General features: G+C 47.2%; 1 protein-coding gene across 1 annotated transcript in view; it reads right to left on the reverse strand.

Annotated features, from left to right (window-relative positions):
* Positions 1–24,697, reverse strand: part of MBD4 (methyl-CpG binding domain 4, DNA glycosylase) — a 172,323-nt gene that overhangs the window by 139,547 nt on the left and 8,079 nt on the right. Inside the window, exon 3 of the mRNA XM_069646208.1 lies at positions 23,079–23,228. Coding sequence (XP_069502309.1) covers positions 23,079–23,228 — 150 coding nt within the window. The remainder of the gene's footprint in view (positions 1–23,078; positions 23,229–24,697) is intronic.

Below are 24,697 nucleotides of genomic sequence, written 5' to 3' on the forward strand. Positions count from 1 at the left end.
GTGTAATTCAGAGAATGATGATCATATGAATATCGATGATTTAACAGAAGAACAAGGCATGGAATGTATTATAGCACACATACATCCTGGATTCTCAAAGGAAGATTGGGTCAAGGCAGTGAAGGAAGATGTAGAACAAAGTCAATTGAGAAGAGCAATTGAGAATGGGTGGATAGATGTGGATGAATGCATCAAATCGTGGGAAAGGATAAAAGATGAGATCTCCAGCGATAATACATGCATTTACCGGGGTAATCACATAGGTCCACCAATAACGCTGAGAGAGAGAATAATGGAGATTGCTCACGAGGGTCATGTGGGTAGAAGTCTTACTAAGAAAAAAGTGAGAGAGGCTTACTGGTGGCCCAACATGTGGAGTGAGTTAGGGGACATGGTTAAAGAATGTACGACATCGGCAGTAAGTGATAAAGGTAAAATGACTCACATCACGCCGTTGCAACCTGTTGAAATACCGAGCTAAGTATGGACTAAATTGGCTATTGACATAACTGGCCCATATGAAATGCTAGAATCTCAAAAGATATATTTTATTGTGTTGGAAGAAAATACCTCTAAGTGGGTAGAGTGTGAAGAAGCTGAGGGCACTGTTACGGCTCTTAAAGTGATGAAATATTAGAAAGAAATCTTCAACAGAGAAGGTGACCCACAGGAATTAGTATTGGACAATGGAGTACAATTTCTATCCCTAGAGATACAAAATTTCTTAAAGGAGCAACCTATCAAGCATAGAACTACAGCGCTGTATCATCCAATGGGAAATGGATTAGTGGAAAGGATGAACCGTTTTATAAGAGGGATCATTCAACTGGCGATTGCCAACAGTTTCCCATTGTCATGATCTCTGCTTCCAAAAGATCAGGACTTGCCCGACTCCCTTGGAAGCAGACCCATAACCCCGGTTCCGAGTGCCAGCCAGTCCCAATTGGGACCTTTTGGACCCTGTCCTGGCGCCAGTGGCACCAGGCTCATAAAGATGCCCAGTCCCAGCGCTGGAAGCGCCGGGCTCATAATGCTTGGGTGGGCTTACCTGCAGCAGACTATGCTGCTTACTTACCTGCCAGTTGAACCCCTGATCCTCTTCTGTTTGGGACTACTTTTCCTGTTGGGTGGGGCAGGAGCCACTCCCTAGGTTCAGAACACTGGAACTCTTCTGGAAAGCAGGAACTCTTTTCTTACCTAGGCGTGGCTGTGGAAGGAGACACCTAAGCACTACAGGAGGCTATTTAAACCACACCCGATGGATGAGTCTTGCTTTGTGTTATTCTGCATTCTCTGCAGCAGAACGCTCATCATGTCTTCTGCTTCTGATCCTGGGCCTAAGGGAACAAAGGCTTACCATCCTGGAATCCAGTCTTCAGCAGCACCTGTAAAGACAAAGAAAGAACAGGTTAGCACTACGGTCTTCAGTGGCAGCGCATCTCTTACCTGGTCCATCGGCTGTCACCAACGCCTCGCGCTGCATTCCGGCATCTGAAGACAAAGGCTTACCTACTCTTCGCATGCTCCGGAGGTCTTCGCACTGCATTCCGGCATCTGAAAGACAAAAGCTTACCAGTTCTTCGCACGCTCCGGAGGCCTTCGGCGCTGCATCCCGCATATGAAAGACAAAAGAAGGTGCGTTTAAAGACATTGGGCAACTTTATTACTCACGTGCCATTACTCCTTCCCACGCCGAATCCAGTGGGCATTCCAGCACCCTTCAGCTTCTCTAAAGTTCCGAACTTGTACCTGCAAGATAAAAGGGACAGTTAGTGCGCATCGTGAAGCAGGCTACAAGCGCTTACTTACGTGCTTCCAGGCGCTTCTATTCCTCACGCGGGTTCGATCCTCAACTCTCATCAGCCCGCCATCCGCCATCGCCGGAACCCTGCAAAACAAGAGATATCATTACAAAAGACTTGTAAGACATTTGAAGTGCCCAGAACTTACCGTTCGTGCAGTTAATGACGGACAGCAGTCCTCTGAGGTCAAGAGACCTGCACCCTTATCCAGTGAAGAAACTGGTTACGGCACCCTGCCCCGAGGCAGATGGAGAGCTCGGCGTTCACTTACCTAAGGTGAGGGCGTTAACCTTTGGGGTTCTACAGGAGAAGAGAAAGGGAAGAGGAGAGAGGCACCCAATAACCCCAGTTCATTAATCCCATATTTTCTATCTGCAGACATCTTACTCTTCGAGTCAGACATACAGTGCACAGAGGTCCAGCCCAAAGAGCCAACCGTGTGTTACACATCACCTTTGAAGATACGGCATTCACCCAGTCAAGACCGGCGCCTCTGCGGGAATCAGGTGAGCGTTACAGAACACAAAGCCTACCGCAAAACTCCCACCCAGGCGCTATGGAAACCTCGGATACCGACCAGCTAGCCCAGTTACTTGGGGAACTAAGAGCAGAAGTGCATGCAGCCCGTCAGGAAACGAATGCTCTAAGAAGGGAACTGATTATTTCCAAGGAGCGAACAGACGATCTCGCTAGACAATTGCTACAGTCACAAGACGGACAAACTCCGTTACCCGCATCAGGGGCAAATCTTCCTTCAACATCCTCTACGAACCCAGTGCAGATCAACCTACCTGGGAATGTACCTCTGGCTCCGCCCGAACGATTTTCTGGTGACCCAAAGAGGTTTGCAGTATTTATTAATCAGTGCCGGTTGCACTTCTTATGCCGGCCAGCAGCCTTTCCCACTGATCAAGCTAAGGTAGCTTTCGTGCTTTCGTACCTTAGTGGCAATGCGGCAGACTGGTCGATCCCTCTAGTTAATCAAGATGATCCGGTTCTCCATGATTTTCAAGCTTTTCAGCTCAGTATGGAAAACTGTTTGCAAGACATTCACAGGGGCAGGCCATGGACAATGAGCTCCTTTCATTGCGACAGGGTAATCAAGACCTTTTGGCTTATATTGCGTCTTTCAACAGACTGATAGTGGAAACTCGATGGCCTGAGGACAAAAGGATTACGCTGTTTTATAGAGGTCTACGCGGAAGCTCAAAGATGTGTTAGCCCAAGTAGTGAATCCCCCGCAAGACTGTTCGGACTATATTGACTTAGTCGTTCAAATTGACCACAGACTGCAGAACAGGAAGGCCGATCGTTCCAAGTTTGATGCTCGAGTATTTTCCAAACCACCAACTCCTACCAAAGGAGTAGACTCCGGGGAACCCATGCAAATAGGGGGCCTGAAAGGACCACTAACACAAAAGGAGCGGGAAAGGAGAAAACAGCTGCAATTATGCCTCTATTGCGGAAACTCAGGGCACTTTCTTCGAGACTGTCCGGTGAAACCAGCCAAGAAGGCAGTAGGAGCTGCAGTTACCAGGGTCACAAACTCTGAGCAGGGAAACGACCTCGCCCGACAAGAATAGAGGTCCTCTTGCCGAGCGTTAAAACCAGTTCAGTGACCTCGCATTTCGTGATACCTATGGTCCTCATTAGCCCTGAACATCCGGATCGATTACATGCGATTGAAGCTTACGTCGACAGCGGTGCCATCGGCAATTATGTGGATCATGAAATGGTTTTGAGGATGAATCTGACTCTTTGTCCAAAGGCTGTAAAGGACGTCATTACTACGGTGGATGGTACGGAGATAGCCTCCGGACCAGTAACGCATACCACCCAAGATGTGACGCTAGTAAGTCAAGATGGACACCATGAGAAGATCGTGTTCGATGTGATCAAGGCCCCTCAGTTCCAGATTATTCTAGGAATTCCTTGGTTAGAGAAGCACAATCCTCAGATCGATTGGCGAGCAAGAACGGTTCAGTTTCCAGAATGTGTCTCTACTTGTCACCCTCGACCTGGTGTTGCACTGGCAGCAATTTCCTCGGAGGCTCCCCAGTTACCTCCTGAATACCTAGAATTCCAAGATGTTTTCCGGAAGGATCAGGCTAACTCTCTACCTCCTCATAGGTCTTATGACTGCAGATAGACCTGATACCTGGATCTACTCCTCCTTGTAGTAGAATTTATGCCCTCACCGAGCCTGAGAATCTTCACCTCCGACAATACCTGGATCAATACCTAGCGAATGGGTTTATTCGTCCTTCCAAGTCCCCTGCTTCCTCAGCTTTGTTCTTCGTTCCAAAAAAAGAAGGGGACCTTAGAACTTGTATAAATTATCGCGCCCTGAACCAGATCACCGTTAAGAATAGATATCCGTTACCTTTGATCCCTGAACTCCTGGACCAAGTCAGAAAAGCATGCATATATACAAAGCTGGATCTTAGAGGAGCCTACCACTTGGTACGAGTAAAAGAGGGCGATGAATGGAAGACGGCCTTCCGCACCAAGTATGGGCTATTTGAATATCAGGTCATGCCCTTCGGACTTTGCAATGCCCCGACCGCCTTTCAATATTTTATGAACGATGTCCTCAGAGAGCTCATAGATGTGTGTGTTGTTGTTTACATTGACGACATCCTCGTTTATTCTTCATCGGAAACTGAACATCGGAAACACGTGAAAATGGTCCTCGAGAGATTGCGTCAACACAAACTTTTCGCTAAGTTGGAAAAATGTGTTTTCAACGTGACTGAAGTTGAATTCTTGGGATTCATATTATCACCTAGCGGAGTGCGTATGGATTCAAAGAAGGTCGATGCAATTCTCAAATGGCCATCGCCATCCTCCGTAAAAGGTGTTCAAAGCATGTTAGGCTTCGCTAACTTTTACCGCAGGTTTATCCCCAAATTCTCTCGAATAGTCCAGCCCATCACCGCCTTGTTAAAGAAAAACAAACGTTTTGAATGGTCTACCGAGGCGGAACAAGCTTTCCAGAATTTGAAGACTAGATTTATCTCTGCACCGATCTTAAAACATCCTCGCCCAGAACTCCCCTACATCGTTGAAACTGATGCTTCGAGCCTTGCCATGGGGGCAGTTCTATCACAAAAGGACCCAGTAACCAATCAGTTGCATCCCGTGTCATTTTGGTCCCGCAAATTCTCGCCTCCTGAAATCAATTACACTATTGCTGATAAGGAACTTCTAGCTATCAAGTCCGCCTTTAAGGCTTGGCGGCATTATCTTCTGGGGGCCCGACAAACCGTTACTGTGATTACAGATCACCGAAACCTGCAATATTTGAAAACCGCAAAAGCTCAATCCTCTAGGCAACTCCGTTGGGCACTATTCTTTGCCGAGTTTGACTTCATAATTACCTATCGACCTGGTGCAAAAAACGGTAAAGCTGATGCCCTTTCTCGGATGGGAGTGGAAGAACATTTGATCAATCCTAAACCTGTACCTATCATTCCCGAACAAAGAATTCTAGGTGTAATCGCCACACAATCCATAGAGGAAGTTAAGGATAAAGCCAGGCTACTGGTAACTCCAGCAGACATACAGAATTGGCATCTGCAGGGAAAGGACTTTACGGTGAAGGACAACCTATTATATTTCCAAGAACGGTTATACCTGCCCAGCACAGATTTACAGAAAAAGGTAATCTCTTGTTATCACGATTCTTTAATGGAAGGACATCCCGGTATGACCAAGACCTCGGAAAAGATCAAGCGCTACTTCTGGTGGCCGTCTTGGAAAAAAGATATCAGAGACTTTATAATGTCCTGTGGAGTATGCGCCCAAAACAAGAGTCAAAAGGAAAAACCAGCCGGCCTCTTACGCCCTATTGACATCCCGCCTCGCCCTTGGCATACGCTTTCTATGGACTTCATCACCGATCTACCTCCATGCTCCGGATACAATACGATCCTAGTAATCGTGGACCTATTCTCCAAGATGGCGCATTTCATTCCACTCAAAGGCTTACCAACAGCAGCAACTCTGGCCCGAGAATTTCTCGAAAACATCGTCCGACTGCACGGTTTTCCTTCAGTTCTAATTTCGGATCGAGGTAGTCAATTTATTTCTCATTTTTGGCGAAGTTGCTGTCGGTCGGCTCAAATTGATGTGAGACTTTCGACCAGCCACCACCCTCAAACCGACAGACAAACCGAGAGGACCAATCAAACTCTGGAACAGTATTTGCGCTGCATGCTACAACAAACTGAAAAAACTTGGAAAGATATCCTTTGGATAGCCGAATATGCCTACAATAACTCTGTCCACTCGGGAACTGGGAAGACCCCGTTTTTTCTTTTATACGGTAGTCACCCTCGAACCTCGGAGTTGGATCCACTCCAAGATCTTGGAACACCAGCAGTAGACCACCTGCATTCTACAATCACCCAAGCCTTTAAGGAAGCCGTTTCTCACCTTCAAAGGGCTAAAGAACAATACAAGAAAGGAGAAGACCAACATCGGAAGGAAGCCCCCCAATATCAAGTAGGAGATCAAGTCTGGTTATCCACCAAATATCTACCTCTAAAAGGACCACGCACATTCAACCCAAGATACCTTGGTCCCTATTCCATCACTACCATAGTAAATCCAGTAGCGGTCAAGTTGGACTTGCCCCCTCACATGAAGATACATCCGGTCTTACACGTCTCTCTATTAAAACCCGTGCAACCTCAAACCCGACTAACTACATCTCCAAAACCTATTCTAGTTGATGGAGAACTCGAGTTTGAAGTCAAAAGCATCCTGGATTCCAAGATCTCCAAATCTAAACTATTTTACCTGATTGACTGGAAAGGCTACGGTCCCCAAGAAAGATCCTGGGAACCTGCAGAATATGTCCACGTGCCTCGTCTAATCAAAAGATTTCATCGAACATTTCCTAACAAGCCCAAACCCCCGGAGAAGCCCGGTTTGGGAGGGGCCTTGAGGGGGGGGTGCTGTCATGATCTCTGCTTCCAAAAGATCAGGACTTGCCCGACTCCCTTGGAAGCAGACCCATAACCCCGGTTCCGAGTGCCAGCCAGTCCCAATTGGGACCTTTTGGACCCTGTCCTGGTGCCAGTGGCACCAGGCTCATAAAGATGCCCAGTCCCAGCGCTGGAAGCGCCGGGCTCATAATGCTTGGGTGGACTTACCTGCAGCAGACCATGCTGCTTACTTACCTGCCAGTTGAACCCCTGATCCTCTTCTGTTTGGGACTACTTTTCCTGTTGGGTGGGGCAGGAGCCACTCCCTAGGTTCAGAACACTGGAACTCTTCTGGAAAGCAGGAACTCTTTTCTTACCTAGGCGTGGCTGTGGAAGGAGACACCTAAGCACTACAGGAGGCTATTTAAACCACACCCGATGGATGAGTCTTGCTTTGTGTTATTCTGCATTCTTATCAGTGTGGGCTGGCTGACTAACCGATTTATCAGATTGTTCAATACAGTCTTCCTCATCAGTAGGACACCTGTCGTACACCCGTTCCCTTTCCTCCTCACCTGAGCTTGAATTAAACTTCTTTCTTCTGGCGTGGAGAGTGGGAAGACTCTTCTTCTGTAGAAGGTAAGGTCGGCCTCGAAAGGAAGCCACCGCGGCTCCGATAACAGGAGGCACGGTGACCCCCCTCCGCGACGGACTAACAACGGAGTGAGGGGAAAAGCCCGAATGGCATAAAAACCCCTCTGGAGTACTTGAGCAGGCCGGAACCAGATAACAGGGAAACTCGGAGAGCACAATCCGAAATATATCCAACGGTAGAGAGAGGGTACACGAGGGAGCAGCTGAATAAGAGAAAAGGAGCCGAGATAGAGACAGCCAGGAAAAGGAGAGAAATCGGATACCAACTGGGAAGAGAAACACTGGGAAGGCTGGAAGAGAAAGAGCACAAGGGAAAGAGCACTAGGGCCAGGGAGCCCCAACACAGCAAGGGCGGAGCACCGCCAAGGAGAAAACAATAAGGGAGCGAGAGCAACAGAGGGAAATCCGAAGTTGCAACGCGCCGAACTGTCTAGCGTGTGGAAGTAAATACGCATAGGCAGCGGCCATGTTGAAAAAGACTAGACCGATAATACTGTCAAGGAGAAAACGTGGCGGCACAAATCAATGGCGGCCTCGCTTCCACCTCTCCCACAGCCGCCAGTGCCCCGCGGTCGTGACAGTATGCCCCCTTCTAGGGCGATACCCCCCGGGTTTGCCGGGATGTAGGTTGTGGAACCGGTGTAGCAAACGGGGTGCGTTAACATAAGATCGGGGTTCCCAGGAATCCTCGGACGAAGGGAAGCCCTTCCAGTGTATAAGATATTCCAGGCGTCCCTTATGGTAACGGGAATCCCTGATGTGGGAGACTTCGTATACTTCAGAGTTAGAGTCGGGCGGAATGTGAAGTCTGGGAACTCTCTGCCTTCTCTCATCAGCCACATAAGAGCGGAGCTGTGAAGAATGAAAAGTCGGATGAACACGGCTGAGTGACTTAGGTAACTTGAGGCGGTAAGCCACTGGGTTGATCTTGGTCAGGATGGTAAAAGGTCCAATATACCGGGGGGACAACTTGGAAGGTCTGACCCATCGGGGTAGAAACTTAGTAGACAGCATAACCTTCGTACCTTTCTCCCACATCGGTACCTGTCTCCGGTGGCGATCTGCTTGGTCTTTGTATTGAATGCTTGCCTCTTTAAGACTCTGTTTGGCAGATAAGTGAGCTTCTCTCAGCTGTGCCAAACTCGACTCAATCGACGGGATAGGAGTTTCCTTCCAGAAAGTGGGTATAATAGATCTGGGGTTATATCCATAAGTACAATAAAAAGGGCTCATACCTAAAGAAGCATGCATAGCATTGTTGTACGAGAACTCGGCAGTAGGGAGAAGAGAAACCCAATTGTCTTGTGACTGGTTTACGAAACATCTCAGATATTGTTCAAGGGTTCCGTTTAACCTCTCAGTTTGGCCATTAGTCTGGGGATGGAATCCAGAAGAAAGAGCCCTCTCAATACCCAACAGTTTGCATATAGCTGACCAAAACTTAGAGGTGTACTGGCTGCCACGATCGGATACAATCTTTTGCGGGAGTCCATGCAATCTGAATATGTCTTTAAGAAAGACTTCAGCAGTGAGTGAAGCAGAAGGTATGCCAGACAGTGGGGAGAAATGCGCCAGTTTGGAATAGGTATCGACAGTTACTATAATGCATGTACACCCTTGGGACTTAGGTAAGTCGACGATGAAGTCCGTAGAAATGTTAACCCAAGGACCTGGAGGGATCGGGCTAGATTGAAGTAACCCCAACGATTTCTGGGTGGAATACTTGTTACGTAAACAAGTCGAACATTTTTGAATATAAGCCTGTGTGTCTGCTCGCATCTTGGGCCAAAAGAAGGTTCTTTGGAGCAGTTCAAGAGTACCGCGCAGGCCGCGATGACCCGCAACCTTTGAGTCGTGACACCACTTAAGAGCTCGTACTTGAAGGTCATGTGTGGGTAGGATTAGTCTTCCTTGGTTGAAATATAGTCCATCCTTTTCCTCGACAGGTAAATTTCTTAGAGTGGGAGTGGGACCTTCTAAAGGAGTATAAGCCCCCTTAACCTCTTCCAGAAAAGACGATACCCCCAGAACGATCTTAGTACGGGGAAACATGAGTTCTTTCAGATCTGACTGGTGTACTTCGTTTCTTCGAGACAACGCGTCAGCAACTTGGTTTTGAGAGCCTGGAATATACGTGATGGTGAAATGAAACTGAGCAAAGAAGTGTGCCCATCTGGCTTGTCGGGTGTTATAGCATTCCTGTTGCCTCAAAATCTGCAGGTTTTTATGATCAGTAAGTATCTGAAACGGGTGCCTACTTCCTTGAAGTAAGTGTCTCCATTCCAGACAAGCCAATTTCATAGCCAGTAGCTCTTTCTCGATGACTGAGTAGTTTTGCTGACTGGTTGTTAAGGTCTTGGAAAAATAGGCTATCGGATGTTCCATGCCGTGGTTGATTTGGAGAAGAACGGCACCTACTGCAGCAGCAGAAGCGTCGGTCTCCATAATGAAAGGTTTCAATTGATCTGGTTGCCGAAGAATGGGAGCCGTGCAGAATTTTCCTTTGAGACTGGTAAAGCTGTCTTCAGCTGCTTCATTCCAAAGAAAAGGTTTAGAGGATTTCTTAAGTAGAGAAGTGATGGGCAAGATAAGTCTTGAAAACCCCGAAACAAATTTCCGATAAAAGTTTGCCAGACCTAAAAACCTCTGGATGTCCTTTACAGAGGAAGGAGATGGCCATGAGAGAATGGCTTCCACTTTGTCGGGATCCATGGTTATACCTTTTTCAGAGAGAATAAACCCTAAATAGGGTATGGATGATTTAGCGAAAGCACATTTCTCTGGTTTGACCAATAAATGATGTATACGGAGTCGGTGTAACACCTCCAATACCTGGGAAAAATGCTCTTCTTTCTTCCGGGAAAATATCAAGATGTCATCAAGGTATACTACTGTGTTGATACCTAATAGATCGGAAAATATGCGATCCATAAACCTCTGGAAAATAGAGGGAGCATTTACCAGTCCAAATGGCATCACTCGGTACTCGAAAAGCCCGTATGGAGTGCGGAAAGCAGTCTTCCATTCATCACCGGATCTAACCCGAAGCAAGTGGTATGCATTCCGAAGATCGAGCTTCGTAAACAATACCGATCCCTGCACGGCTTCAAGTATCGCCGAGATTATGGGCATGGGATATCTGTCCTTGATCGTGACTTGATTTAGACCTCTGTAGTCTATACAAGGTCTCAACTCCTTTGTGTCTCTCTTAGGTATAAAGAATAACGAAGCACCTGCTGGGGATCTTGATGGTCGGATCAATCCGTTTGCAAGATTGTCATCCAGGTAGCGCCGGAGAACTGCCTTTTCAGACAAGGATAGGGGGTACATTCTACCAAAAGGAACCAAGGCCTGAGGTATGAGGTCTATATTACAATCTTCCGGCCGATGAGGGGGGAGTACCGAAGGTTGTTGTTCCTTAAAGATGTCAGCAAATTCCTCGAATATCCTGGGTAAATTGTGGATGGAGTTATTCTCAGTAGCACATATAGTCTTTACCTTTTCAAACATAGGTTCCGGCAAACACCTTTCTTTACAAAAAGAAGAGTGAAAGCTCAGCAGGTTTTCTGTCCAATTTATTGTTGGGTTGTGTCTGCGGAGCCAACCGATTCCCAATATCACAGGAAAATGGGCGGCCCTAATGATATCGAACTTAAGGAACTCGGAATGTAGTTGAATAGATACCTGGACTTCCTCAGTGGTGTGGGTTATGGGCCCGGAGCATAAAGGAGTACCATCCACCCCTTCTACCTTCTGGTCTTCCTTCTTTGGTAATCGGAGAAGGCCCACCTTGTCAGCCCACACAGTGTCTAGAAAATTACCGGCAGCTCCACAGTCAAGCAGGGCTTGTGTCTCTATCTGTTGTCCTCTGAACTGGAGCTGAACGGCAACTACCATCAATCGATGGTCTTCGGAGGTTTTGGCAGAGGTCACAGAAAGTGTAGCATAGGAACCAGCTGACGCCCCTCGATAATCTGTTCCACCGACTACCGAGGGCGTTCGTTTCCCGGCCTCCTCGGGGGTACGTCAGGACAATCCCTCAAAAGATGTCTTGTCGAACCACAATAAAGACACAGATTGCCTTCTCGCCTTCTCTTCTTTTCTTCCGCTGTCAAAGGGGCTCGGGTGGTACCAATCTGCATTGGTTCGTCTCTGGAAGATGGACGAGTAACAGGTGAGGAGGTCGACGTGTGGGCTTCAAGGGAAAATCCGGGAGGACGAGTCTTCTTCTTCTCGTTCTTTCTTTCGGTCATGCGATAATCGATCCTAATTATCGCCTTGATGAGATCGGAGAAAGAGTCTGGGCGGGGAATTCTGGCTAGTTCGTCCTTTAAGTCCTCCCGCAAACCCCTCCGGAATATGGTATACTGTGCTTCTTCTTGCCAACCAGCCTCCGCTGCTATTCGTTTGAAAGCGGACAGATAGGAAAGCAGGTCTGAATTTCCTTGACGCAAGTCAAGGAGGTCTTCACTGGCTAAAAAGGCTGTTTCCGTATGAAGGAAAGTCTGTTTGAGAAGGTCTTTGAAAGCCGAATAATCTTGTAGCACTGGGTCAGATCGAGATACCAACGGAGTGGCCCATGCTAAGGCATTACCCGTCATATGGGTTATCATGAACCCTACCTTGGTATGGTCTGTGGAAAAGGTGCCTCTTCGGAAAGCAAAGTGAATATCACAAGCATCAAGGAATTCCTTTACTTTCCTCTCGGTGCCATCAAATTTGCCTGATACCAAGGGTAGGGGTGGAAGATCGGCAGTAAGCTGTTCTCGAGCAGCAACCCTTAGTTGAAGGGCGGCATTGTCTGCCTTTAAAGTCTGAACCTCCTGACTCAAACCTTGAACGGCAGCGACGAGTTCCTGGAGTTGTTGTGGGGTTGCCATCTCGATATTTTGGCGTTGCAATCTATCAGTGTGGGCTGGCGGACTAACCGATTTATCAGATTGTTCAATACAGTCTTCCTCATCAGTAGGACACCTGTCGTACTCCCGTTCCCTTTCCTCCTCACCTGAGCTTGAATTAAACTTCTTTCTTCTGGCGTGGAGAGTGGGAAGACTCTTCTTCTGTAGAAGGTAAGGTCGGCCTCGAAAGGAAGCCACCGCGGCTCCGATAACAGGAGGCACGGTGACCCCCCTCCGCGACGGACTAACAACGGAGTGAGGGGAAAAGCCCGAATGGCATAAAAACCCCTCTGGAGTACTTGAGCAGGCCGGAACCAGATAACAGGGAAACTCGGAGAGCACAATCCGAAATATATCCAACGGTAGAGAGAGGGTACACGAGGGAGCAGCTGAATAAGAGAAAAGGAGCCGAGATAGAGACAGCCAGGAAAAGGAGAGAAATCGGATACCAACTGGGAAGAGAAACACTGGGAAGGCTGGAAGAGAAAGAGCACAAGGGAAAGAGCACTAGGGCCAGGGAGCCCCAACACAGCAAGGGCGGAGCACCGCCAAGGAGAAAACAATAAGGGAGCGAGAGCAACAGAGGGAAATCCGAAGTTGCAACGCGCCGAACTGTCTAGCGTGTGGAAGTAAATACGCATAGGCAGCGGCCATGTTGAAAAAGACTAGACCGATAATACTGTCAAGGAGAAAACGTGGCGGCACAAATCAATGGCGGCCTCGCTTCCACCTCTCCCACAGCCGCCAGTGCCCCGCGGTCGTGACAGTATGCCCCCTTCTAGGGCGATACCCCCCGGGTTTGCCGGGATGTAGGTTGTGGAACCGGTGTAGCAAACGGGGTGCGTTAACATAAGATCGGGGTTCCCAGGAATCCTCGGACGAAGGGAAGCCCTTCCAGTGTATAAGATATTCCAGGCGTCCCTTATGGTAACGGGAATCCCTGATGTGGGAGACTTCGTATACTTCAGAGTTAGAGTCGGGCGGAATGTGAAGTCTGGGAACTCTCTGCCTTCTCTCATCAGCCACATAAGAGCGGAGCTGTGAAGAATGAAAAGTCGGATGAACACGGCTGAGTGACTTAGGTAACTTGAGGCGGTAAGCCACTGGGTTGATCTTGGTCAGGATGGTAAAAGGTCCAATATACCGGGGGGACAACTTGGAAGGTCTGACCCATCGGGGTAGAAACTTAGTAGACAGCATAACCTTCGTACCTTTCTCCCACATCGGTACCTGTCTCCGGTGGCGATCTGCTTGGTCTTTGTATTGAATGCTTGCCTCTTTAAGACTCTGTTTGGCAGATAAGTGAGCTTCTCTCAGCTGTGCCAAACTCGACTCAATCGACGGGATAGGAGTTTCCTTCCAGAAAGTGGGTATAATAGATCTGGGGTTATATCCATAAGTACAATAAAAAGGGCTCATACCTAAAGAAGCATGCATAGCATTGTTGTACGAGAACTCGGCAGTAGGGAGAAGAGAAACCCAATTGTCTTGTGACTGGTTTACGAAACATCTCAGATATTGTTCAAGGGTTCCGTTTAACCTCTCAGTTTGGCCATTAGTCTGGGGATGGAATCCAGAAGAAAGAGCCCTCTCAATACCCAACAGTTTGCATATAGCTGACCAAAACTTAGAGGTGTACTGGCTGCCACGATCGGATACAATCTTTTGCGGGAGTCCATGCAATCTGAATATGTCTTTAAGAAAGACTTCAGCAGTGAGTGAAGCAGAAGGTATGCCAGACAGTGGGGAGAAATGCGCCAGTTTGGAATAGGTATCGACAGTTACTATAATGCATGTACACCCTTGGGACTTAGGTAAGTCGACGATGAAGTCCGTAGAAATGTTAACCCAAGGACCTGGAGGGATCGGGCTAGATTGAAGTAACCCCAACGATTTCTGGGTGGAATACTTGTTACGTAAACAAGTCGAACATTTTTGAATATAAGCCTGTGTGTCTGCTCGCATCTTGGGCCAAAAGAAGGTTCTTTGGAGCAGTTCAAGAGTACCGCGCAGGCCGCGATGACCCGCAACCTTTGAGTCGTGACACCACTTAAGAGCTCGTACTTGAAGGTCATGTGTGGGTAGGATTAGTCTTCCTTGGTTGAAATATAGTCCATCCTTTTCCTCGACAGGTAAATTTCTTAGAGTGGGAGTGGGACCTTCTAAAGGAGTATAAGCCCCCTTAACCTCTTCCAGAAAAGACGATACCCCCAGAACGATCTTAGTACGGGGAAACATGAGTTCTTTCAGATCTGACTGGTGTACTTCGTTTCTTCGAGACAACGCGTCAGCAACTTGGTTTTGAGAGCCTGGAATATACGTGATGGTGAAATGAAACTGAGCAAAGAAGTGTGCCCATCTGGCTTGTCGGGTGTTATAGCATTCCTGTTGCCTCAAAATCTGCAGGTTTTTATGATCAGTAAGTATCTGAAACGGGTGCCTACTTCCTTGAAGTAAGTGTCTCCATTCCAGACAAGCCAATTTCATAGCCAGTAGCTCTTTCTCGATGACTGAGTAGTTTTGCTGACTGGTTGTTAAGGTCTTGGAAAAATAGGCTATCGGATGTTCCATGCCGTGGTTGATTTGGAGAAGAACGGCACCTACTGCAGCAGCAGAAGCGTCGGTCTCCATAATGAAAGGTTTCAATTGATCTGGTTGCCGAAGAATGGGAGCCGTGCAGAATTTTCCTTTGAGACTGGTAAAGCTGTCTTCAGCTGCTTCATTCCAAAGAAAAGGTTTAGAGGATTTCTTAAGTAGAGAAGTGATGGGCAAGATAAGTCTTGAAAACCCCGAAACAAATTTCCGATAAAAGTTTGCCAGACCTAAAAACCTCTGGATGTCCTTTACAGAGGAAGGAGATGGCCATGAGAGAATGGCTTCCACTTTGTCGGGATCCATGGTTATACCTTTTTCAGAGAGAATAAACCCTAAATAGGGTATGGATGATTTAGCGAAAGCACATTTCTCTGGTTTGACCAATAAATGATGTATACGGAGTCGGTGTAACACCTCCAATACCTGGGAAAAATGCTCTTCTTTCTTCCGGGAAAATATCAAGATGTCATCAAGGTATACTACTGTGTTGATACCTAATAGATCGGAAAATATGCGATCCATAAACCTCTGGAAAATAGAGGGAGCATTTACCAGTCCAAATGGCATCACTCGGTACTCGAAAAGCCCGTATGGAGTGCGGAAAGCAGTCTTCCATTCATCACCGGATCTAACCCGAAGCAAGTGGTATGCATTCCGAAGATCGAGCTTCGTAAACAATACCGATCCCTGCACGGCTTCAAGTATCGCCGAGATTATGGGCATGGGATATCTGTCCTTGATCGTGACTTGATTTAGACCTCTGTAGTCTATACAAGGTCTCAACTCCTTTGTGTCTCTCTTAGGTATAAAGAATAACGAAGCACCTGCTGGGGATCTTGATGGTCGGATCAATCCGTTTGCAAGATTGTCATCCAGGTAGCGCCGGAGAACTGCCTTTTCAGACAAGGATAGGGGGTACATTCTACCAAAAGGAACCAAGGCCTGAGGTATGAGGTCTATATTACAATCTTCCGGCCGATGAGGGGGGAGTACCGAAGGTTGTTGTTCCTTAAAGATGTCAGCAAATTCCTCGAATATCCTGGGTAAATTGTGGATGGAGTTATTCTCAGTAGCACATATAGTCTTTACCTTTTCAAACATAGGTTCCGGCAAACACCTTTCTTTACAAAAAGAAGAGTGAAAGCTCAGCAGGTTTTCTGTCCAATTTATTGTTGGGTTGTGTCTGCGGAGCCAACCGATTCCCAATATCACAGGAAAATGGGCGGCCCTAATGATATCGAACTTAAGGAACTCGGAATGTAGTTGAATAGATACCTGGACTTCCTCAGTGGTGTGGGTTATGGGCCCGGAGCATAAAGGAGTACCATCCACCCCTTCTACCTTCTGGTCTTCCTTCTTTGGTAATCGGAGAAGGCCCACCTTGTCAGCCCACACAGTGTCTAGAAAATTACCGGCAGCTCCACAGTCAAGCAGGGCTTGTGTCTCTATCTGTTGTCCTCTGAACTGGAGCTGAACGGCAACTACCATCAATCGATGGTCTTCGGAGGTTTTGGCAGAGGTCACAGAAAGTGTAGCATAGGAACCAGCTGACGCCCCTCGATAATCTGTTCCACCGACTACCGAGGGCGTTCGTTTCCCGGCCTCCTCGGGGGTACGTCAGGACAATCCCTCAAAAGATGTCTTGTCGAACCACAATAAAGACACAGATTGCCTTCTCGCCTTCTCTTCTTTTCTTCCGCTGTCAAAGGGGCTCGGGTGGTACCAATCTGCATTGGTTCGTCTCTGGAAGATGGACGAGTAACAGGTGAGGAGGTCGACGTGTGGGCTTCAAGGGAAAATCCGGGAGGACGAGTCTTCTTCTTCTCGTTCTTTCTTTCGGTCATGCGATAATCGATCCTAATTATCGCCTTGATGAGATCGGAGAAAGAGTCTGGGCGGGGAATTCTGGCTAGTTCGTCCTTTAAGTCCTCCCGCAAACCCCTCCGGAATATGGTATACTGTGCTTCTTCTTGCCAACCAGCCTCCGCTGCTATTCGTTTGAAAGCGGACAGATAGGAAAGCAGGTCTGAATTTCCTTGACGCAAGTCAAGGAGGTCTTCACTGGCTAAAAAGGCTGTTTCCGTATGAAGGAAAGTCTGTTTGAGAAGGTCTTTGAAAGCCGAATAATCTTGTAGCACTGGGTCAGATCGAGATACCAACGGAGTGGCCCATGCTAAGGCATTACCCGTCATATGGGTTATCATGAACCCTACCTTGGTATGGTCTGTGGAAAAGGTGCCTCTTCGGAAAGCAAAGTGAATATCACAAGCATCAAGGAATTCCTTTACTTTCCTCTCGGTGCCATCAAATTTGCCTGATACCAAGGGTAGGGGTGGAAGATCGGCAGTAAGCTGTTCTCGAGCAGCAACCCTTAGTTGAAGGGCGGCATTGTCTGCCTTTAAAGTCTGAACCTCCTGACTCAAACCTTGAACGGCAGCGACGAGTTCCTGGAGTTGTTGTGGGGTTGCCATCTCGATATTTTGGCGTTGCAATCTATCAGTGTGGGCTGGCGGACTAACCGATTTATCAGATTGTTCAATACAGTCTTCCTCATCAGTAGGACACCTGTCGTACTCCCGTTCCCTTTCCTCCTCACCTGAGCTTGAATTAAACTTCTTTCTTCTGGCGTGGAGAGTGGGAAGACTCTTCTTCTGTAGAAGGTAAGGTCGGCCTCGAAAGGAAGCCACCGCGGCTCCGATAACAGGAGGCACGGTGACCCCCCTCCGCGACGGACTAACAACGGAGTGAGGGGAAAAGCCCGAATGGCATAAAAACCCCTCTGGAGTACTTGAGCAGGCCGGAACCAGATAACAGGGAAACTCGGAGAGCACAATCCGAAATATATCCAACGGTAGAGAGAGGGTACACGAGGGACCAGCTGAATAAGAGAAAAGGAGCCGAGATAGAGACAGCCAGGAAAAGGAGAGAAATCGGATACCAACTGGGAAGAGAAACACTGGGAAGGCTGGAAGAGAAAGAGCACAAGGGAAAGAGCACTAGGGCCAGGGAGCCCCAACACAGCAAGGGCGGAGCACCGCCAAGGAGAAAACAATAAGGGAGCGAGAGCAACAGAGGGAAATCCGAAGTTGCAACGCGCCGAACTGTCTAGCGTGTGGAAGTAAATACGCATAGGCAGCGGCCATGTTGAAAAAGACTAGACCGATAATACTGTCAAGGAGAAAACGTGGCGGCACAAATCAATGGCGGCCTCGCTTCCACCTCTCCCACAGCCGCCAGTGCCCCGCGGTCGTGACAATTCTCTGCAGCAGAACGCTCATCGTGTCTTCTGCTTCTGATCCTGGGCCTAAGGGAACAAAGGCTTACCATCCTGGAATCCAGTCTTCAGCAGCACCTGTAAAGACAAAGAAAGAACAGGTTAGCACTACGGTCTTCAGTGGCAGCGCATCTCTTACCTGGTCCATCGGCTGTCACCAACGCCTCGCGCTGCATTCCGGCATCTGAAGACAAAGGCTTACCTACTCTTCGCATGCTCCGGAGGTCTTCGCACTGCATTCCGGCATCTGAAAGACAAAAGCTTACCAGCTCTTCGCACGCTCCGGAGGCCTTCGGCGCTGCATCCCGCATCTGAAAGACAAAAGAAGGTGCGTTTAAAGACATTGGGCAACTTTATTACTCACGTGCCATTACTCCTTCCCACGCCGAATCCAGTGGGCATTCCAGCACCCTTCAGCTTCTCTAAAGTTCCGAACTTGTACCTGCAAGATAAAAGGGACAGTTAGTGCGCATCGTGAAGCAGGCTACAAGCGCTTACTTACGTGCTTCCAGGCGCTTCTATTCCTCACGCGGGTTCGATCCTCAACTCTCATCAGCCCGCCATCCGCCATCGCCGAAACCCTGCAAAACAAGAGATATCATTACAAAAGACTTTTAAGACATTTGAAGTGCCCAGAACTTACTGTTCGTGCAGTTAACGACGGACAGCAGTCCTCTGAGGTCAAGAGGCCTGCACCCTTATCCAGTGAAGAAACTGGTTACGGCACCCTGCCCCGAGGCAGGTTGAGAGCTCGGCGTTCACTTACCTAAGGTGAGGGCGTTAACCTTTGGGGTTCTACAGGAGAAGAGAAAGGGAAGAGGAGAGAGGCACCCAATAACCCGAGTTCATTAATCCCATATTTTCTATCTGCAGACATCTTACTCTTCGAGTCAGACATACAGTGCACAGAGGTCCAGCCCAAAGAGCCAACCGTGTGTTACACATCACCTTTGAAGATACGGCATTCACCCAGTCAAGACCGGCGCCTCTGCGGGAATCAGGTGAGCGTTACACCCATGGAAGGAGACGCTCAAAGAAGCACTGAATACATATAGTTACCCCACATTCTACAGCAGAGGAAGAACCTTTTACTCTTATGAGAGGCCGATTGGCTACAAATAGACTCAGACCTGCTTGGTTGGTGACAAAAAAAGAATAAAGAAATACATTTGGAGGAACTTGTAAGGAAAGTAAATTAAAAACAAGAAGAGTACAAGAAATACTATGACAAGCAAAAACATGTGGTAGAAAGCACGATTCAACAAGGAGATTGGATTAGAATAAAAGAACCCAAGAAAGTGTTGAAAGGGGAGTCAAAATATCGGGAACCTCAAAAAGTGATGGAGTGCTCAAGGAAGTCAATTTTTCTAGAAGATGGAAAGAAGTGGTCTTGCAACCATGTCATACATGCAAGTAATTATGACACTGGAAAATTCAGATAAATTGTAAGGTTTTCTGGAGAGATGTGTGGGAATAAACATATGCCTTCAAGAGATGATAACATAAGTGTAAAAGACAGTGATTCTATGGAAAATAATACCTTGCAAAGACCTAAGGCAGAATTGCGTGAGAACAATTAACTATCATCAAGAAATAGAAGAATTGTCCGGAACTGTATGCAGGATTTTGTTTATTACTGACTCGGTGGTATCACAAGCTAGAATCTATCTATGTCCTCTTTGAAGCTGTTGTTCCAGTTGATCATATCGGTTTTCATACAAAGTGCTTTCTTTCAGTTGCTTATTAAGCTATGCCAATGTTCTTTACAACATAGTTTATATCTCCTGTATTTTCTTAGGTTGTAATAACTTTGAGTATATTTTGCAAAATTTTCAGTTTATCTTACAATGTTTTCATCATATAGTTATAGTTAATTTTACTTTCTCTTATATGAAGGGGAGATGTTATAACGTATTACGTATTTTATTGTACATAGTTCATGTTTCGTTGCACACGCGTTTGTGTATGATTCTGGAATGTCCGTTTCAGAATCATACACAAAGTGCTGTGGAAACGAGTAGCTGCCCTACCTGGGGGCTCCCTCTTATTATAAATAAACCAAGATATAAAACTCAACTCATCGAGTTAGCGTAATTATATAAATACTACACCCTTCTTTTCCTAATCAGCCCAACTACTCAGACGAGGAAGAGCGAGTCTGAGACTAGGAAGATTACCACTAGTAATATTTACTGGCTTTGACCCACTAATAAGGCGAGGTAAAGTCAGGAACTCAGTCAGAATCACACACATCTGAAACTCATGGACCGTTAAAGGTGGATGGTGGGACGGAAAAGCAACTGAGAGAGAGCTGCAGAGAACCGGGCCGGAGGGAATGGGATGCTGAGATGCAGACAAGCTGCAGTTGAGGCAGGAAAAAGCTTGGCCGAGGGAGCGTGTCTCCAAGAAGCCAGAAGAGTTCAGAGAAATGAGCCAAGGGGCCGGCTAGTCCCTTTCCTCCATGCACCAGCAAACTGCTTGTTTCCTCCCCTGGGCCGCAAGGACACCTGGGAGGGTCTGAGGGGCAGGTGGGCAAGATGCTGACCTTGACAAGTTGAAAACTGAAGGACGCGCGAAAGCAATCACAGAGGGTGAGTTCAAAGAAATGGAGAGCCCAGTTTGTGATACGCATGATTGTGAAAGCTACAGTCTTACACACAAGGCTATACGTTCAGGATAAAGATACTGAATTGAAAGCTTGAAAGTATTTAGCCAGCGAGTGAGCTGATGAGAAACAATGTAACGAAGCGGTGCTGTGTGAGAAGTCACGTTGTTGAACGCTTCGTGAAAGTTAAAAACATTGAATAATGAAAGTGAAATGTGGTGTAAGCCATTGGAGTGAAGAGCAAGAGGGAAAAACAGCGTGCAGAGATACTGAAAGGCTAATGTGAAAGTGAATGGACATTTTTGTGAAACGAGGAACAGAGTGGCTGTGGGTCCATCCTAATGAACCATATGCTTTTGAGTGGCCAAGGGCCCGTTTTGCGAAACCAAGTGCAAGCGGCACGGATATTAAGAAACAAACCCTTTTGTCAGAATACTGAGCAGTTGCGAAGGTCTCTGCAAGGCGGGAATAATAAGGACCCTGCTGTCGGAGTAGTCACGTATGGGTGTGATAATACTATGCCAATGCGAAAGTCTCTGACAGGCGAACATTATGAAAGAGAAGTACAATGGTTGCGGAAGGGAGTTTCCCCGAGCTCTGAGAAGTGGAGCTGTTTAGCTGGAAGTGTTTTAGCCAATCTTTAAGAGTTTGAAAACAGGCAAGGACAGCCTGTGAAGCTCTGAGAAGCGGAGCTGTTTGAAGCCGAGTAAGGGATGCAGGAAAGAATCCCTTGAAGAGAACTGTGATGATGCATATTGAAGTGACATTCAAATAGGTAAGAAAAGCCTAACAGATTTATGAGAGATATTGAACTGTGCATACTACCCATCCTGAAGGAACTTTGTAAGAACCCCATTGAACTGAACTTGGGGAAAGGAATGGTGAACCACTTTCATTGCCATACTGACATTCTTTTAAAACATGCTTTATTTTCATCCATTTTTCCCACAATTAGTTATTGTGAAACGTGAGGGCAAGTATAGGTTTCTTACACAGATGCTTTCCTTTGTTTGACTGACAGACTTGGACCATTTTATTTTACTTTGATGGTTGAGACTTCTACCATTATAGAATTAGGGCCAGTTAGGAACTCTCCAACCGCAGTGAAACTTAATAAAGGTGTTGAAACTTGTACCTTTTGTGTCTGTGTCCTTACTTGTGATACCATGCCTGCCTCACACTACCCAAAACCATGTGCTATCTTGGGGAAACTACAATGGGGGTCATTACGACCCTGCAGGCCCGGTAAGAACGGTGCCGGTAGGGTTACCGGCACCGTTGTTACCGGACCGGCAGAGTACAAGTTTGCGAGCCGGATGCCCTCCCGTCCACCAGGTCTGACATGGCGGGTGGAATGGCACCCGCTCGCAGACTTTCATGGTAGCCCTGGCACCGTTATGAACAGTGCCGGTGCAATCGTCATCCCCATTCCCATTGAGTCCTATGGGTCTATGGGACTCAATGGGAATGGGGAATACCAGTTTTCCAGTGCCTGACTTCCCGGAACGCTGGGGTCGTAATACCCTGGTAATTCCGGGAAACCAGGTGCCAGAAAAATCACCAGTGCGGCAGCCAGCCTGCTGGTTTTACCAGCACAGCTACCGCCTGGACTCGTAATGAGGCCCAATATCTTTACACACTACGTTACACATCTAAAAATATGCCTCATTGCTACTATGCGAGGCAGAATTTGTTGTTGTAAACCTACTCTCAGATCTCAAATGAGAGTCAATTCCTCTGATGTTGTTTTGACACTTATTAAAGTTTGCTAAATTAAATTGTGTTGGACCGCTAGAGAGCATAGTCTGTAGTCGGATCTATGGCATCTTGTTGCAAGCCAATTCACCGCAGCTATCTAGTGGCAAGATAACTCTTCAAAATGGCATTTTTTGGCAACTTCACCTCAAGCCATCTCATAGAATTTTGGCGTTTGTTTTTCAAAAACTTTTTTAGCCAGTTTAATCCCTTTTTTATTGCAAAATGGAACCCCTTTTTATATGACAGACGCCTCCCCCCCTTGCCTCTTTTGCTCATGATCATTGCTTTTCATCTTTATCGTTTCATGCCCTTTCCTGTTTATTACTAACATTTGATAATATTTTAAAACTTGTTTGTTGATTCTTTTCCTGATTTCAGTTTTTCATTTCCACGAATGAGTGCACTTTCAGTGAGTCGGCCTTGCAAGGAGTTGGGATTTCTGAAAGATGGGTTCTCATGGTGTTGGCTTCGGCGAAATGGCTTGATGCTGTGTATGAGCTTAGTGATTCACCATATGCTCGTGACCTGCTGAGACCTAAAAGCATTCCCACAGAGACTTACCTGAAAACCGGGTGATGGCCTTAGCTCGCAGATCATAGAGCCCAAGTGGTCTAATAAGCTCCGACATTTCCTTCCAATCAGCTGCTCTGGCTACTTCAGGTGTTGGGTACTTCTCCAGGAATCCCCAGAGTGCAGGTATTGCCACTTTACCTAAAAGAAAAGACCATGGACTGTGAGCACAGGACAGGATTATAGTGCATTTTCTAACAGCAGAGTTTTCCAGTGTATCAGCGTACGAAAGTGCCAGTAAGGAAGCTGCTTAAAGTTAACTGAAATTGCCAAATGTTTCAACATATTGCCTTTCACAGGCTGATGGCCTGCTCTTCTTGAAGTGTTGTAGTTGACGAGCCTGAGCACCACCAATACATGCTATCTAAGATAAACTGCAGAAACAAGACAGAGCTTTGTTTGCCACTTTGTGCTCATCAGGTTTTGCCCAATCCTCTGCCCGAGTGAGATGGACATAACTATCTACTATGCAGTCAAAGGAGGAATGTAGCCCCTAATGATCTCAGTCAGTGGCTCTCTAGCTGATTACTAGATGTTATTGCAATGTCATGTTATTTTCTGAGCTCCCATCTGTTAATCCAGAATCTATGCTACTTTATGGAGCACGTGCACCTGCTCCAGCTTCAGTAGACAGCCAGTGTAACAAGCTGCATGGAGTTGCAATAGATTGCCTTTAAGCCAAGAAGCCAACTCTGCTAGAGTTGCCTCATGCAATACTCAGTTCAATGGAGAATGGTTAGTTACTACACCAAAAGAGATCGATGTTTGGTAATTCAAGCTATGCATGAAAAATTGTCAATTCTATCTGAATCAAAACTCCTATTGCATAACATGCTGAACTATTGTCATTTGCATAGTGCACATACATTTTGTACATATATCTGTAGAATGTGAGAAACCTGAAGGTGTCTCACCTGCTAGTCCCTGTGGATCTGTCATCCAGGTGGCCAGGACACGGCCATCGCTATTGCATCCAGTTCCTGGGGGTGGACCAGTGTGGGAGGAACCCTGGATGCCGGATCCTCGGGGAGTGGATGTGGGACACTGATGGGTGAGACGTGGTACCCAATTCCCTATAACACCTTTTCCCCATCCTATGCTGTAGGATACTTAGAAGCTCTACCCCCCCTTTTCCAATATGAACACTTCCCTACACCGTGAAAGACAACGGACTAACACCAGAGCCTTTTACCTGACATGTCCCAAGACAAGGGTCCGGCAGAGTCAGGCAATTGATCATAACTATGCACACCATACAACCCTTTCCCTTCCTCACAGGGTTAAAAAGCGGATCACGAGAGCACACTTTGAGCAAGGCCGAATGCACGAGGAAACAGCTACACCGGATCGGCAGTTCAAGCAGAGGAGAAAGGCAGCGAGACCTGGAGGGACGACGAAGGGGGAACTGCCCTTGCCCTTTTCAACTAAGACCTGCAAAGCCTCAGAAAGTGAAATCATAAGACTGGGAAGTCTAGCTGGCGTGTGGTGTGACAGGTGTCAATGGCACACGGGCCTCTCCCGCGCCAATAGCCAAAGCGGGAGGAAGCGCTTGCCGCCGTGGTGCCATCCTTGACTTCCGAGACAGAAACACCAACAGTTCAGCACAGCCA

This window comes from Ambystoma mexicanum, chromosome 2p, assembly GCF_040938575.1.
Source record: "Ambystoma mexicanum isolate Mex_15411 chromosome 2p, UKY_AmexF1_1, whole genome shotgun sequence".
NCBI classification, from domain to species: Eukaryota; Metazoa; Chordata; class Amphibia; order Caudata; family Ambystomatidae; genus Ambystoma; species Ambystoma mexicanum.